We start from the raw sequence: 14,322 nt of genomic DNA, 5'->3' as shown, positions 1-14,322 counted from the left end.
TGGAAGAAATTTGATTCTTCTGATGTTTTGACAAAATTTGGAAGCTATTTGAGTTCGTTTCACGGGCGTCAAATAAGTTTTTATACTGTTTAATTTGCTTTTATAATGCTGTTTGGGGAAAATAGGGCAAAATGGACCACGAAGTCTGCGCAGGATGAAACCACCACCAATCAATTAGATTGATAGATAGATAGATAGATAGATAGATAGATAGATAGATAGATAGATAGATAGATAGATAGATAGATAGATAGATAGATAGATAGATAGATAGATAGATAGATAGATAGATAGATAGATAGATAGATAGATAGATAGATAGATAGATAGATAGATAGATAGATAGATAGATAGATAGATAGATAGATAGATAGATAGATAGATAGATAGATAGATAGATAGATAGATAGATAGATAGATAGATAGATAGATAGATAGATAGATAGATAGATAGATAGATAGATAGATAGATAGATAGATAGATAGATAGATAGATAGATAGATAGATAGATAGATAGATAGATAGATAGATAGATAGATAGATAGATAGATAGATAGATAGATAGATAGATAGATAGATAGATAGATAGATAGATAGATAGATAGATAGATAGATAGATAGATAGATAGATAGATAGATAGATAGATAGATAGATAGATAGATAGATAGATAGATAGATAGATAGATAGATAGATAGATAGATAGATAGATAGATAGATAGATAGATAGATAGATAGATAGATAGATAGATAGATAGATCTGTCTGTCTGTCTGTCTGTCTGTCTGTCTGTCTGTCTGTCTGTCTGTCTGTCTGTCTGTCTGTCTGTCTGTCTGTCTGTCTGTCTGTCTGTCTGTCTGTCTGTCTGTCTGTCTGTCTGTCTGTCTGTCTGTCTGTCTGTCTGTCTGTCTGTCTGTCTGTCTGTCTGTCTGTCTGTCTGTCTGTCTGTCTGTCTGTCTGTCTGTCTGTCTGTCTGTCTGTCTGTCTGTCTGTCTGTCTGTCTGTCTGTCTGTCTGTCTGTCTGTCTGTCTGTCTGTCTGTCTGTCTGTCTGTCTGTCTGTCTGTCTGTCTGTCTGTCTGTCTGTCTGTCTGTCTGTCTGTCTGTCTGTCTGTCTGTCTGTCTGTCTGTCTGTCTGTCTGTCTGTCTGTCTGTCTGTCTGTCTGTCTGTCTGTCTGTCTGTCTGTCTGTCTGTCTGTCTGTCTGTCTGTCTGTCTGTCTGTCTGTCTGTCTGTCTGTCTGTCTGTCTGTCTGTCTGTCTGTCTGTCTGTCTGTCTGTCTGTCTGTCTGTCTGTCTGTCTGTCTGTCTGTCTGTCTGTCTGTCTGTCTGTCTGTCTGTCTGTCTGTCTGTCTGTCTGTCTGTCTGTCTGTCTGTCTGTCTGTCTGTCTGTCTGTCTGTCTGTCTGTCTGTCTGTCTGTCTGTCTGTCTGTCTGTCTGTCTGTCTGTCTGTCTGTCTGTCTGTCTGTCTGTCTGTCTGTCTGTCTGTCTGTCTGTCTGTCTGTCTGTCTGTCTGTCTGTCTGTCTGTCTGTCTGTCTGTCTGTCTGTCTGTCTGTCTGTCTGTCTGTCTGTCTGTCTGTCTGTCTGTCTGTCTGTCTGTCTGTCTGTCTGTCTGTCTGTCTGTCTGTCTGTCTGTCTGTCTGTCTGTCTGTCTGTCTGTCTGTCTGTCTGTCTGTCTGTCTGTCTGTCTGTCTGTCTGTCTGTCTGTCTGTCTGTCTGTCTGTCTGTCTGTCTGTCTGTCTGTCTGTCTGTCTGTCTGTCTGTCTGTCTGTCTGTCTGTCTGTCTGTCTGTCTGTCTGTCTGTCTGTCTGTCTGTCTGTCTGTCTGTCTGTCTGTCTGTCTGTCTGTCTGTCTGTCTGTCTGTCTGTCTGTCTGTCTGTCTGTCTGTCTGTCTGTCTGTCTGTCTGTCTGTCTGTCTGTCTGTCTGTCTGTCTGTCTGTCTGTCTGTCTGTCTGTCTGTCTGTCTGTCTGTCTGTCTGTCTGTCTGTCTGTCTGTCTGTCTGTCTGTCTGTCTGTCTGTCTGTCTGTCTGTCTGTCTGTCTGTCTGTCTGTCTGTCTGTCTGTCTGTCTGTCTGTCTGTCTGTCTGTCTGTCTGTCTGTCTGTCTGTCTGTCTGTCTGTCTGTCTGTCTGTCTGTCTGTCTGTCTGTCTGTCTGTCTGTCTGTCTGTCTGTCTGTCTGTCTGTCTGTCTGTCTGTCTGTCTGTCTGTCTGTCTGTCTGTCTGTCTGTCTGTCTGTCTGTCTGTCTGTCTGTCTGTCTGTCTGTCTGTCTGTCTGTCTGTCTGTCTGTCTGTCTGTCTGTCTGTCTGTCTGTCTGTCTGTCTGTCTGTCTGTCTGTCTGTCTGTCTGTCTGTCTGTCTGTCTGTCTGTCTGTCTGTCTGTCTGTCTGTCTGTCTGTCTGTCTGTCTGTCTGTCTGTCTGTCTGTCTGTCTGTCTGTCTGTCTGTCTGTCTGTCTGTCTGTCTGTCTGTCTGTCTGTCTGTCTGTCTGTCTGTCTGTCTGTCTGTCTGTCTGTCTGTCTGTCTGTCTGTCTGTCTGTCTGTCTGTCTGTCTGTCTGTCTGTCTGTCTGTCTGTCTGTCTGTCTGTCTGTCTGTCTGTCTGTCTGTCTGTCTGTCTGTCTGTCTGTCTGTCTGTCTGTCTGTCTGTCTGTCTGTCTGTCTGTCTGTCTGTCTGTCTGTCTGTCTGTCTGTCTGTCTGTCTGTCTGTCTGTCTGTCTGTCTGTCTGTCTGTCTGTCTGTCTGTCTGTCTGTCTGTCTGTCTGTCTGTCTGTCTGTCTGTCTGTCTGTCTGTCTGTCTGTCTGTCTGTCTGTCTGTCTGTCTGTCTGTCTGTCTGTCTGTCTGTCTGTCTGTCTGTCTGTCTGTCTGTCTGTCTGTCTGTCTGTCTGTCTGTCTGTCTGTCTGTCTGTCTGTCTGTCTGTCTGTCTGTCTGTCTGTCTGTCTGTCTGTCTGTCTGTCTGTCTGTCTGTCTGTCTGTCTGTCTGTCTGTCTGTCTGTCTGTCTGTCTGTCTGTCTGTCTGTCTGTCTGTCTGTCTGTCTGTCTGTCTGTCTGTCTGTCTGTCTGTCTGTCTGTCTGTCTGTCTGTCTGTCTGTCTGTCTGTCTGTCTGTCTGTCTGTCTGTCTGTCTGTCTGTCTGTCTGTCTGTCTGTCTGTCTGTCTGTCTGTCTGTCTGTCTGTCTGTCTGTCTGTCTGTCTGTCTGTCTGTCTGTCTGTCTGTCTGTCTGTCTGTCTGTCTGTCTGTCTGTCTGTCTGTCTGTCTGTCTGTCTGTCTGTCTGTCTGTCTGTCTGTCTGTCTGTCTGTCTGTCTGTCTGTCTGTCTGTCTGTCTGTCTGTCTGTCTGTCTGTCTGTCTGTCTGTCTGTCTGTCTGTCTGTCTGTCTGTCTGTCTGTCTGTCTGTCTGTCTGTCTGTCTGTCTGTCTGTCTGTCTGTCTGTCTGTCTGTCTGTCTGTCTGTCTGTCTGTCTGTCTGTCTGTCTGTCTGTCTGTCTGTCTGTCTGTCTGTCTGTCTGTCTGTCTGTCTGTCTGTCTGTCTGTCTGTCTGTCTGTCTGTCTGTCTGACTTGGAAAAATCGATTTTCCAAAAAAGGCCATCTGAGAAATTGAAGGAATTTTTTAATAAATAGATAATTATATGGCCTATAGTCCTTCATTTATCGCAAAATGACGCTCAGAAGCAAATTGAACAGCAGTGTTCCCTATCAAACTACGAGTGACGGCATTTTTTGTAGCTTGCCGGCCTGCAATTAATGATATTCACTCTAACAATTTTAACTCACATTTTAAATTCGGGTTCATGTAAATAAACCACCGATAAACGTCACCAAAGTGAGGTTAAATTCGCCTGTGCAACCCTCTATTGAATTTCTCACATCAAATCCAATGTTTTCAAAAAAAATGTCGACTCACTTTGAGCTATTCATTAATAGAAGGCCGTGTTGAACCGCACAATATCCAGCATTAACGATAGATACGGATTTTTTCATTTCCTTTGCCCGCGCCTATTGTGATTCACATTTTCCATCAGAGAGTCAAGTACCATTTTCTCGGAAACGACCATAGAAAGAGCATTCCGAAATCCTAAAATTCAATCAATCGAACAATTCGCTCTGTTATTCACATGTATTGTGATCCGTTGAGTCAAACAAAAGCTTACCGGTGGGGTACTTTTCCCACAGCCTTGTAAATAGTGGAACTACACTGCAGGCAGTTTCACTAAATTTCGACACGATGAAGTTTCCACACAATGGAACACGTTCAAGCTTGCTGATAGCTTTGTGTGCAATTTTCGAAAACTAATGACCTACTGAAATGATGTTGATGGGTTTTCAACTTATGGACAACCAAAACTTTGTAAACCTTTTATGTAAACTGCGAAGTACCTAAATAATATTTTTCAGAATTCCTACTTTTTCAGATCGAAATTATGTTTTAATTATAATTCGCCAACTTTTCCCATGTGTGCTAACTTTTCGGCGAAAGATGAAATTATCGATATTTTTACTCGCAGTTTTATGCACAGTTCGTTAATTTGTAACGAAAACAACAGGCTGTAAAAGGCCTGGTTTAACTTTCAAGTGTTACCGGCCGGATGCAACAAGCAACCAAGCAACCGTCACCGTACCGGTTCGATGGAGTAGGAACATATTCTATCGCATGCTCGAATTCCTACCCGCCGCTACCGAGAAACCAAACCAGAACCAACTCGGGCGGTGCAGAAAGCCCGAGAAAACTGACAGGTGAGCTTGGCTGTGTTGGTTGGATTTTCATTTTGAATTAATTAAAAGTAAATATTGGGTTTTACACTGACTGCAAATATTGCCAAGGATCGGGCTGGATTGTTTCCGACTGTAGCGCAGAAAAGAAAATTAAATTGCTTCCAAAATTGCGTGTCCAAAAGGTTAGTTTTCATATCAAGCTCGTGTTAGTTTTTTTTCTCTTCCTGCTCGATTAGGTAGTTAACGCCGTGTGCATACGATGAAACCTTAGTAACAAAACAGTGATTATAAACTTTAACGAAATGAAATTCTATATTAATGAATCCTCCAAAATTCGTAGAAATACCAACAAATTGGACTTTAGTTTCGATTACGAACGTTCTCACTACATGCATTCAACTTGTTTATTGTACTACTAATATGATTAATATTGAAAAAGAAACCCAACTATCCATGTCCGCTAATTTCGAACATATAACACGAAACAGACTAAAGCTATTAATCATTAAACATTCACTTCCACTGGTCGTCTTCTTTGCGAAAGCGTACTTATTCTAGCGTAATGTCGTGAAAGTTCGCAACAAAAGTGCCACTCTATCGAATACTGCAATACTAATACAGCGACAAAATGTTCCTTTTACCATTGTTAACTTGACGTAAACTGTCTCTCGGTGGCAGTCATACTTTCAATTTCCCACCATCTCCCGTCGTGTCAGGACAAATTTTACAAGCACAATGACTGCGCATAAATATAAACAACCTTTCGAACTCGAAAAAGCACTTTCACTCACCGTCCGCAAATGCAAACAGCATTTCAAATAAGCTCAATTTTCGTTGTCATTCTGTCCGGTGTCCTTTTTGTCTCAGTACGACCGAGATAGTTATACCAACTATAATACAGCTCGCAAAAAGTAAATTAAATAAATATTTAAAATGCACTTTCACAACCCGTCAAAGCCATCAGTTGCCTCGATCCCGTCGCTCGCTAGCCGAGTGCGCTCATGACGAATTCGATGCGACTCAGCAGGAACCAACCAAGCCGTATTTTTTCCCTGCTGACGGACGGTTAGAGTGAATTGAACCGTAATGCATAGCGTAGGGTGCCGACGGGAACGATGATTCCTTGCATTCGGCGCCCGGCCATGGGTCCAGTCTGGAGCGTACGGTGGCACGCGTTTGCAATATGCAAACAAGCACAGCTCCACGATATTGCCCGACTATTCCCTGAACTGTATCTTCACTGTAGCACACAGCGACGAACGGTGCATGAGTATTGTAGTACGTAGTACTGAAGTAGTATCCGTCGTAATAGTGAGGGATGGTCGCCCCACATTGCTGGCCTGCGACTCGGCAGTGCTGGCATGAATATGCACAGTTCTGATGAAGACTGGCAGGACGATGAATAAAAGAGAATCCCTGGCAGCCAGGAGTTTGGAAATTTACTTCGTAAACTGACGCTGCACATTGCCACGGTCCCGGTAGAGTCCCGGCTCTCTGGTCAGGTCGCCAGCAAGCGCCAGTCCACTGTGGTGCGAGGAAGTCTACTAACGGACCGACGACCGTCTGGAACAAAGAATACCGTCATAAGCGGCAGTGTGCTGAATTTTGAGTAGGCAATTCACTTTTAGAAGCAATGCTATTTTTCGTTTCAATGAACAAGAGGCCACGGTTTCTTAATGCTTAAATAATTGATTCACAATTTTTCTAATATTCATTAGTTTTCATTGATTGGGCATTTTTTCTGTTTTCGAAATTACTACCGTTTTGTCGTTTCGGTTTTTTGTCTCTTCGACTTTTTGTCTTTTCGAACTTTTGTTTTTTTCGACTGTTTGTTTGAACGAATTTGTCTTTTCGATCTTTTGACTTTCGATTTTTTGGCTTTTCGACTTTTTGTATTGTCGACTTTCTGTCGTTTCGACTTTTGTCTTTTTGACTTTATACTTTTTCGACTATCAATCTTTTAGACTTTTTGCCTTTTTGACTTTTTGTCTTTTCGATTTTCAGTCATTATGATCTTATGTCTTTTCGACTTTTTGCGTTTTCGTCTTTTGATCATTTCGATCTTTTGTTTTTTCGACATTTTGTCTTTTCGATATTTTGTCTTTTCGACTTTTTGTCTTTTCGGTTTTTCATCTTTTCGACCTTTTGTCTTTTCGACTTTTTGTCTAACATTGTTTTATCGACTTTTTGTATTTTCAACGTTCTGTCCTTTCGACTTTCAGTGGTTTTAATCTTTTGTCTTTTCGACTTTGTTTTTTCGAATTTCAGTCTTTTCGACCTTTCGTCTTTTCGACCTTTTGTTGTTTCGACTTTTGTCTTCTCGAATTTTGGTCTAGTCGACTTTTTGTATTTTTGAATTTTTGCCTTTTCGTCTTTTTGTGTTCAACTTTTTGTCCTTTCGATTTTTATTTTTTCGTTTCTTTCGGCTTTTTGTATGTTCAATTTTTTATCTTTTGACCTTTTGTCTATTCGATTTTTTGTTTTTTCGTCTTTCGGTCTTTTCGATCTTTTTTCATTTCGACTTTATACCTTTTCGACTTTTTGTCGTTTCGACTTTTTATATTTCGACTTTTTGTCTTTTCGGCTTTTTTCTTTTTCCAACTTTTTGTCTTTTAGACATTCAGTCAGTGTCTTCAACTTTTTGTACTTTCGACATTTATCTTTTCGACTTTTTGTCTTTTCGACTTTTTCTCTTTCCGACTTTTTGTCTTTTCGACTTTCAGTGTCTTCGCCTTCTTGTCTTTTCGACTTTTTGTCTTTCCGACTTTGTGTGTTTTCGACTTTTTGTCTTTCTGACTTTTTGTCTTTTCGACTTTTTGTCTGTTAGACTTTTTGTGTTTTCGACTTTTTGTCCTTTCGGTTTTTTGTCTTCACGGTTTTTAGTCTTTTCGAATTTTTCTATTTTCGACTTCTTGTCTTTTCAACAGAAAAATGATTGATTCAAGGAATCGTCATTTTCCAGGATGCCTTTAAGTATTGGCTGCATTAGTGTGTGGTAAGATCAAATAAGATAAGATTTCGACTTCTTGTCTTTTCAACTTTTTGTCTTTTCGACTTTCAGTGTCTTCGACTTCTTGTCTTTTAGACTTTTTGGTCTTTCGATCTTCTGGTTTTTCGGTCTTTCGGTCTTTTGTTCTTTTGGCCTTCTGATCTTTGGGAATATTGATTTGCGATCTTTCGGTTTTTTGGTCTTTCGGTCTATTGGTTTTTTGTTCATTTGATCCTTTGGTCTTTTGTTTGGACTTTCGGTCTTTTGCTTGGTCTTTTGGTTCTTCGGTCTTTCAGTCTTTCGGTATTTCAGTCTTTCAGTCATTCAGTCTTTCAGTCTTTCAGTCCTTCAGTCTTTCAGTCCTTCAGTCTTTCAGTCTTTCAGTCTTTCAGTCTTCCAGTCTTTCAGTCTTTCAGTCTTTCAGTCTTTCAGTCTTTCAGTCTTTCAGTCTTTCAATCTTTCAGTCTTTCAGTCTTTCAATCTTTCAGTCTTTCAATCTTTCAGTCTTTCAGTCTTTCAGCCTTTAGTCTTTCAGTCTTTCAGTCTTTCAGCCTTTAGTCTTTCAGTCTTTCAGTCTTTCGGTCTTTCAGTCTTTCAGTCTTTCAGTCTTTCAGTCTTTCAGTCTTTCAGTCTTTCAGTCTTTCAGTCTTTCAGTCTTTCAGTTTTTCGGTCTTTCGGTCTTTTGGTCTTTCGGTCTTTCAGTCTTTCAGTCTTTCAGTCTTTCAGTCTTTCAGTCTTTCGGTCTTTCAGTCTTTCAGTCTTTCAGTCTTTCAGTCTTTCAGTCTTTCAGTCTTTCAGTCTTTCAGTCTTTCAGTCTTTCAGTCTTTCGGTCTTTCGGTCTTTCGGTCTTTCAGTCTTTCAGTCTTTCAGTCTTTCAGTCTTTCAGTCTTTCAATCTTTCAGTCTTTCAGTCTTTCAGTCTTTCAGTCTTTCGGTCTTTCGGTCTTTCAGTCTTTCAGTCTTTCGGTCTTTCGGTCTTTAGGTCTTTGTCTTTCGGTCTTTCTGTCTGTCGGTCTTTCAGTCTTTCGATCTTTCGGTTTTTCGGTCTTTCGCTTTTTCAGTCTTTCGCTCTTTCGGTCTTTCAGCCTTTCGGTTTTTCGGTTTTTCGGTCTTTGGGTCTTTCGGTCTTTCAGCCTTTCGGCTTTTCGGCTTTTCGGCTTTTCGGGCTTTCCGGTCTTTGGGTCTCTTTTGGTTCTTTGGTCTTTTGTTTGATCTTTTGGTTTTTTGTTTGGTCTTTTGTTTGATCCTTTGGATTTTTGTTGGTCTTTCGGTCTTTTGTTTGGTCTTGAGGTCTTTTGTTTGGTCTTCTTTTCTTCCGAACTCTTTTAGTCCTCTAGTCTTTTGGTCTTTTGGGGTTTTTGTCTTTTGATCTTTTGTTCTTTTTGTCTTTTTTGTTCGAAGTTTTCCGTCATTGTGTTATTATGAAAATTTACTTACATTTTTTATAAAAAAAAAAGTTTACTTTATAATGCTTGGTTCCATAGATGTGAGCTTTTAATACCTTAAATCTCCAGGAAAATCGGATGTTTTGGTCATAAATCAAGAGCAACAAAACGCCATCGTGAAATTTCTCTCATTAAAAAACTAGACTAACAAGAAAATAAATTCGATAATTTTCCATTATTTTTATGTTTTCGATTGCCATGCAAAATTTGGAAAAAGCACTTCTTCCAGATGATAATTTTGTTGCATTTTCATAAAAAAAATTTGTTCTGCGGTGCTAAGTATAACAATTATGAATTTTTTAAATAAGTTAAGCCCGAGAAGTGGAATAGTTTCTCTTAGAGCTTTCTAATGCGAGTTTTCGAACTTATATACATTGTGTTTATTTATGAGTCTAGTAACTATGGTTGTTTACAAAATTTTATATTATTCTGCTCCCCTTGGATAATTAAAAAAACCCGAAACTAAAGACATATGAATTTAAAGGCTGAATGAACATAAAGATAGAGTAAGAAAACTAAACAATATCTACACTGGTTTATTGAGCTGCGGACTATTGTTTTGCATATAAACTGTCTGATAAAGTATACGGACAACAGTGCACTTCACTTTGTTTACAGTCTATTCCTTTATTTGCTTAGGTTGATTCAAAACCTGCTGCAGAATGTGTTGCATTCAATTTTGCGATTCAATATAAAATCTAGATTTATTGTGATTGCGAGCTAGTTCCGTCCGAAATTCCAAAATTCCCTTGAACTTAAGAGGAAAAAACGCCCCTAAATTTTGCCACAACCGTCTTTTGAGAACCGCTTTCACACGGCCGCCAGCTTACAACACGCTTCCTATCCAATCCATATTGGCCATATCCTGGAATGCAAACCGACTGAAGTCGATGCGATGGTGGTGCAACAGTGTATAGCTTGAGTAAAGACAAGAAGAAAAAAAAACTATAGCTATACGGTATCTACTTTCCTCCAGCCTAAAGCCGGTTATGCATGAATGAACAGGACGAAACGTACACGAGATATGGTCTGGCGAAACCGAGAGCAATATATTGCCCAAGTACATGCATTTTACATCACCATTCTGCACGGAGCGAACCAGAACTATTCTAAAGCACACTGTGTGTTTGACCAAGGAAGGGTGGAAAATAGTTGAGAGTAGAATAGAAAATTAAGCTCTACGATAAAGCACGATGCCTTCCAGCAGACGTTGAATTGAATTTCGGAGTAGTTTGGGTTATATTTCGAGTGACCTTTTTCCACTTCCCTTGGCAAGGCCTCGACAAAGACGACGCCATCACACCGCCCGGACGAGATCTGTATCAGCAATTAGTTTCTGCTGGGACTGTGCCTTGCTTTGTACAGAAACTCACGCGGACTGCGCCAGAGCAAAGCTCATTCACGTTCACATGTGACATGGAATTACACTTTTCAATTTTCGGTGCCCATTCTAACGCCTTGCTTCCACCTGCTTGTTCTTTCCTTACAGCTCCAGCCTGGTTGCGGTGTCAACGTTGCGTCCTGGAGCGTCCGAGCACGTGAAGAAGGAGTTCCGAGCGAAAGCCAAGCAACTGAGCCGACTCAACGATCAGAACATAGTGAAACTGATCGGTGCCTGTCTGAAGGACGAGCCGATTTGTATCGTTTTAGACTACAAATTCAGCACGGACCTAAACCAATTCCTGCAGGAGCACACGGCCGAAACCGGTTCGCTGGTGCAGCATAATTCGTTAAGGTAGGTACCGCTAAATTGTTACCATTCTATCAATGTTTCCTAGTAATGAAAAAACCTGTAAACAATTTATGTTGGTTAAGACCTTTTGATGTCAGTTCTTGTTTCACTAGCTTACTATCGCTGATATGACTGTTAACCATGCGCCCCTATTTGAAGTTATGGGTAGATTACCATGCGTCTCCATTAAACTTTAATTTTTAAACCGATTTAATCCGACAAATCACAAAAGTATTTTCCACAGTCTACCGAATAACGCAATGATCTACCGTACTTTCACAGGTTTCTTTCAAATCGATTTTGCAAATTTTTGGTGTTTTACAAACTTATGATAAAACCTTATATTATGCAAAACATTAAGACCATTACAAATATTTAAAAAAGTTTTTGTCCCTCCGGTGTTGGGCCACTGAAGGGGGGGAGGGCGAAAAAAACAAAGAGAATTTTTAATAGAGCAAAAAAATATGGATTTTAGGCATTTTTACTTAAAGTTTAAACGTGAAAACCAAATCTACTCTTGCTTTTAATAAATACGTTGTTATTTTTTATGCAAAAATCTACAAACAAAATGACAAAAACGAAAGAAAATTTTTTTGGCCGAGTTTCGGAAATTCCGCTGTTTGAACTTTCATTTTTATTTCGTGCTAGAAGCGTTAACTCAACTCATATACTCATTTTTCGAGTTTTTGAGGCTGTAGAGCCCACAGACAATTGATTTTATAAGAGAAATTTAACTCATATCCTACAAATTATTTTTTTGCCCCCCGATTTTGCAAACCAATTTCCCAGGGTGGAGGGGTGACAAAAACTTTGAAAATGATTTGCAATGGCCTAACTTTACTGGTTGTAAGCTGAAAAAAGTGCCTGTCACAGCTGCTCTCCCATCAGTTGAGCGATATTTTGCATTATCTGTTTGCGGAAAGGACTTCACGTAAAATAATAAAACGAAAAGAAACTGGTTAGCTTTCAGAACAGAAAGATCTGGGGTTCTTTAAAAATTTAAAAGGGGGCTGCTCAAAAATTTGTTCGCCGATTTTTTCGAATTTGGCTCAGAGGTGTAGAATGGTACAGTAGACTCTCGGAAAAGTTAATCGATTGGGGAATGGGTCGATTAACTTTTCCGAAATATTAACTTTTCTGAGTAGTCCTAAGATTCATCGAAAATGATAAATACAAAAGCGAAAAATATATTCTTGGATACAGGATATACATTTTTAGGAATCTGGAAGTTGTAATTTAAAGAAATATGTAGCAAGATCCTTATGAAATGATACTTAGTTTCTTTCAGTAAATTTAAAATAGTCGGTTATTCTAGTTTACTTTTGATTTTTCGTAGTCTACGACAACGTTTTGACAATGTTCGCGCTTATTTTTTGATTTGTACTGTTCCTTCTTTTGCATTTAAAATTCAATCTGAGATGCCGCTTTTCCAGTTTGTTATCAAAAATCCTGAAGCAACTATGTGGCCGTATTGAATTATTACTACAACAGTCCGGCACAAGAGTTTAATTTAGTCCCAGCTATGATGATACTCTGTATGAAGTTGTAGAAAAGCGATAATAAACCGAAAAATGAGAAATAAAGATAAAAGGAAACACACGCGTGTGAATGAACGCTTTGGACAACCAATAAATTTAAACTCTCAGAAAAGTTAAGCCAAAGATTAAATTTTTAGAGCGTTGCATGAGAGCTAATATTCGCTTAACTTTTCTGAACAATTAACTTTTCAGAGAGTTAACTTTTCCGAGAGTCTACTGTAATACAAACCAACTGGCACCAAGTGTTTTGATGGTTTATTTTATTTTTCGGTCAGAGGAACTTCTTGCACTTGTTTCATAGGTATTGTTCTTGATTGTATTTGAAAATAAATTTATATTTCGTTGAATCAAACCAGTTCACTGTATATTTAAGATTTTAACTATATATTTGAAGAACGCCCACTGTCGGTCTTCGTTCTTGATTTTTCATCGTTCACCTTTTGTTTGTATTTTTCCGTCTTTAATTTTTATTTTTGGCGTTTGGTTTTTTCCACTTTTCGACTTTAATTTTTCGTCGTTTCGTTTCGTGACAAAAGAATGTCACGTTTTACCGTCATTTATGTAAGGAAACCAAACTACACTACAGTAGGGTAGAGGATCCATATTTCGCCAGGAATTATTTGACGAATTGGTAAAATTGAGGACATCAATTTTACCAATTCGTCAAATAATTTATTTTAAGTCTACCAAAAATATGCAAAAAGGCTTTGGATTCATCAACTGGCAATATATGACTCTTGGGTCTTGGCGAAATATGGATTCTCTACCCTATTCTAAAATGGATCTAACATATATAACGTATAAAGTTTATATAGTACAAGGGTCCTTAAAGTAGTAGCTAAATCTTTTAATAAAACTAAGCATATGCATGTTATTAGCTTTGTTAACAATCGTGTTCATCTACGAATGTAAGTTTTGAGTCGAGGATCACTCCTTAATCTCTTACTTTACTAAGTACATCTTTCTACAGCTTGTTCTCCAAGAGTTCAGTGAAGTCATTTAGTGTATGTTTTCTTGTATATGAAATATATTAGGCCGTATGAATAAAACAGTGTACTTTGCTTTTCCCGTTCAAATCGTACAGGAGCATTTGCTCTAACTATTTTATTCATACGGCCTAATGTTGCATTTTTTAATATTCAGATCAAGAAGACTCTTGCTTAATCTTGCAGTTTAATTAATCGACTACACTCAAATACTGGGGGGACGTAAATCAAATCGGTCGTAAAAAAAGTGGACGTTAATTCAAATTTCGGACGTAAAACGAGAGGACGTTAATTCAAATTTTGGACGTAAAACGAGAGGACGTTAATTCAAGTTTTGGACGTAAAAAAAGTGGGCGAATTGACATAATTGGTTCCAACATGGAATAACTCGTGATCCTGACCGTATAGAACGTTGGTGTCTTCGACAAAGTTGTTTAGCAGATCAAGGGCTTTTCGTCGGATTGTATGGATTATAGAATTGTCTCACTACGTGGCGCTAGTGTATATGTAGTACTCTTATGCAGGCCATATCTTGCGCTGCTGACTATCTAGAATGTTGCGGTCTTCGGGAAGTTTACTCAAATGACTGACACCTTCAAGATGGCTTGGAAAATAGCGCAGAATTGACTCACTACGTGGCGCTAGCGTATATGTAGCATTCTTATACAAGCTGTACCTTGCTCTGCTGACTATCTAGAAAGTTACGGTCTTCGGGAAGGTTACTTAAATAATTGCCGCCTTCAAAATGGTATGGAAAATAGCGCAGAATTGACTCACTACGTGGCGCTAGCGTATATGCAGCATTCTTATACAAGCTGTATCTTGCGCTGCTGACTATTTAGAAAGTTGCGATCTTCGGGAAGAATGCTACATATACGCTAGCGCCACGTAGTGAGTCAATTCTGCGCTATTTTCCATACCATCTTGAA

General features: G+C 39.4%; 1 protein-coding gene across 1 annotated transcript in view; it reads left to right on the top strand.

The window, feature by feature from the left end:
* The window catches only part of LOC128744517 (discoidin domain-containing receptor tyrosine kinase B), a 672,699-nt gene that overhangs the window by 582,360 nt on the left and 76,017 nt on the right, over window positions 1-14,322 (top strand). The window contains exon 13 of the mRNA XM_053841578.1: window positions 10,627-10,872. Within this exon, the coding sequence (XP_053697553.1) occupies window positions 10,627-10,872 (246 nt within the window). The remainder of the gene's footprint in view (window positions 1-10,626; window positions 10,873-14,322) is intronic.

This window comes from Sabethes cyaneus, chromosome 3, assembly GCF_943734655.1.
Source record: "Sabethes cyaneus chromosome 3, idSabCyanKW18_F2, whole genome shotgun sequence".
In the NCBI taxonomy this organism is placed as follows: domain Eukaryota; kingdom Metazoa; phylum Arthropoda; class Insecta; order Diptera; family Culicidae; genus Sabethes; species Sabethes cyaneus.
Note: the sequence above shows the minus strand (reverse complement) of the source record. Positions and strands in the feature narration are given on the sequence as shown.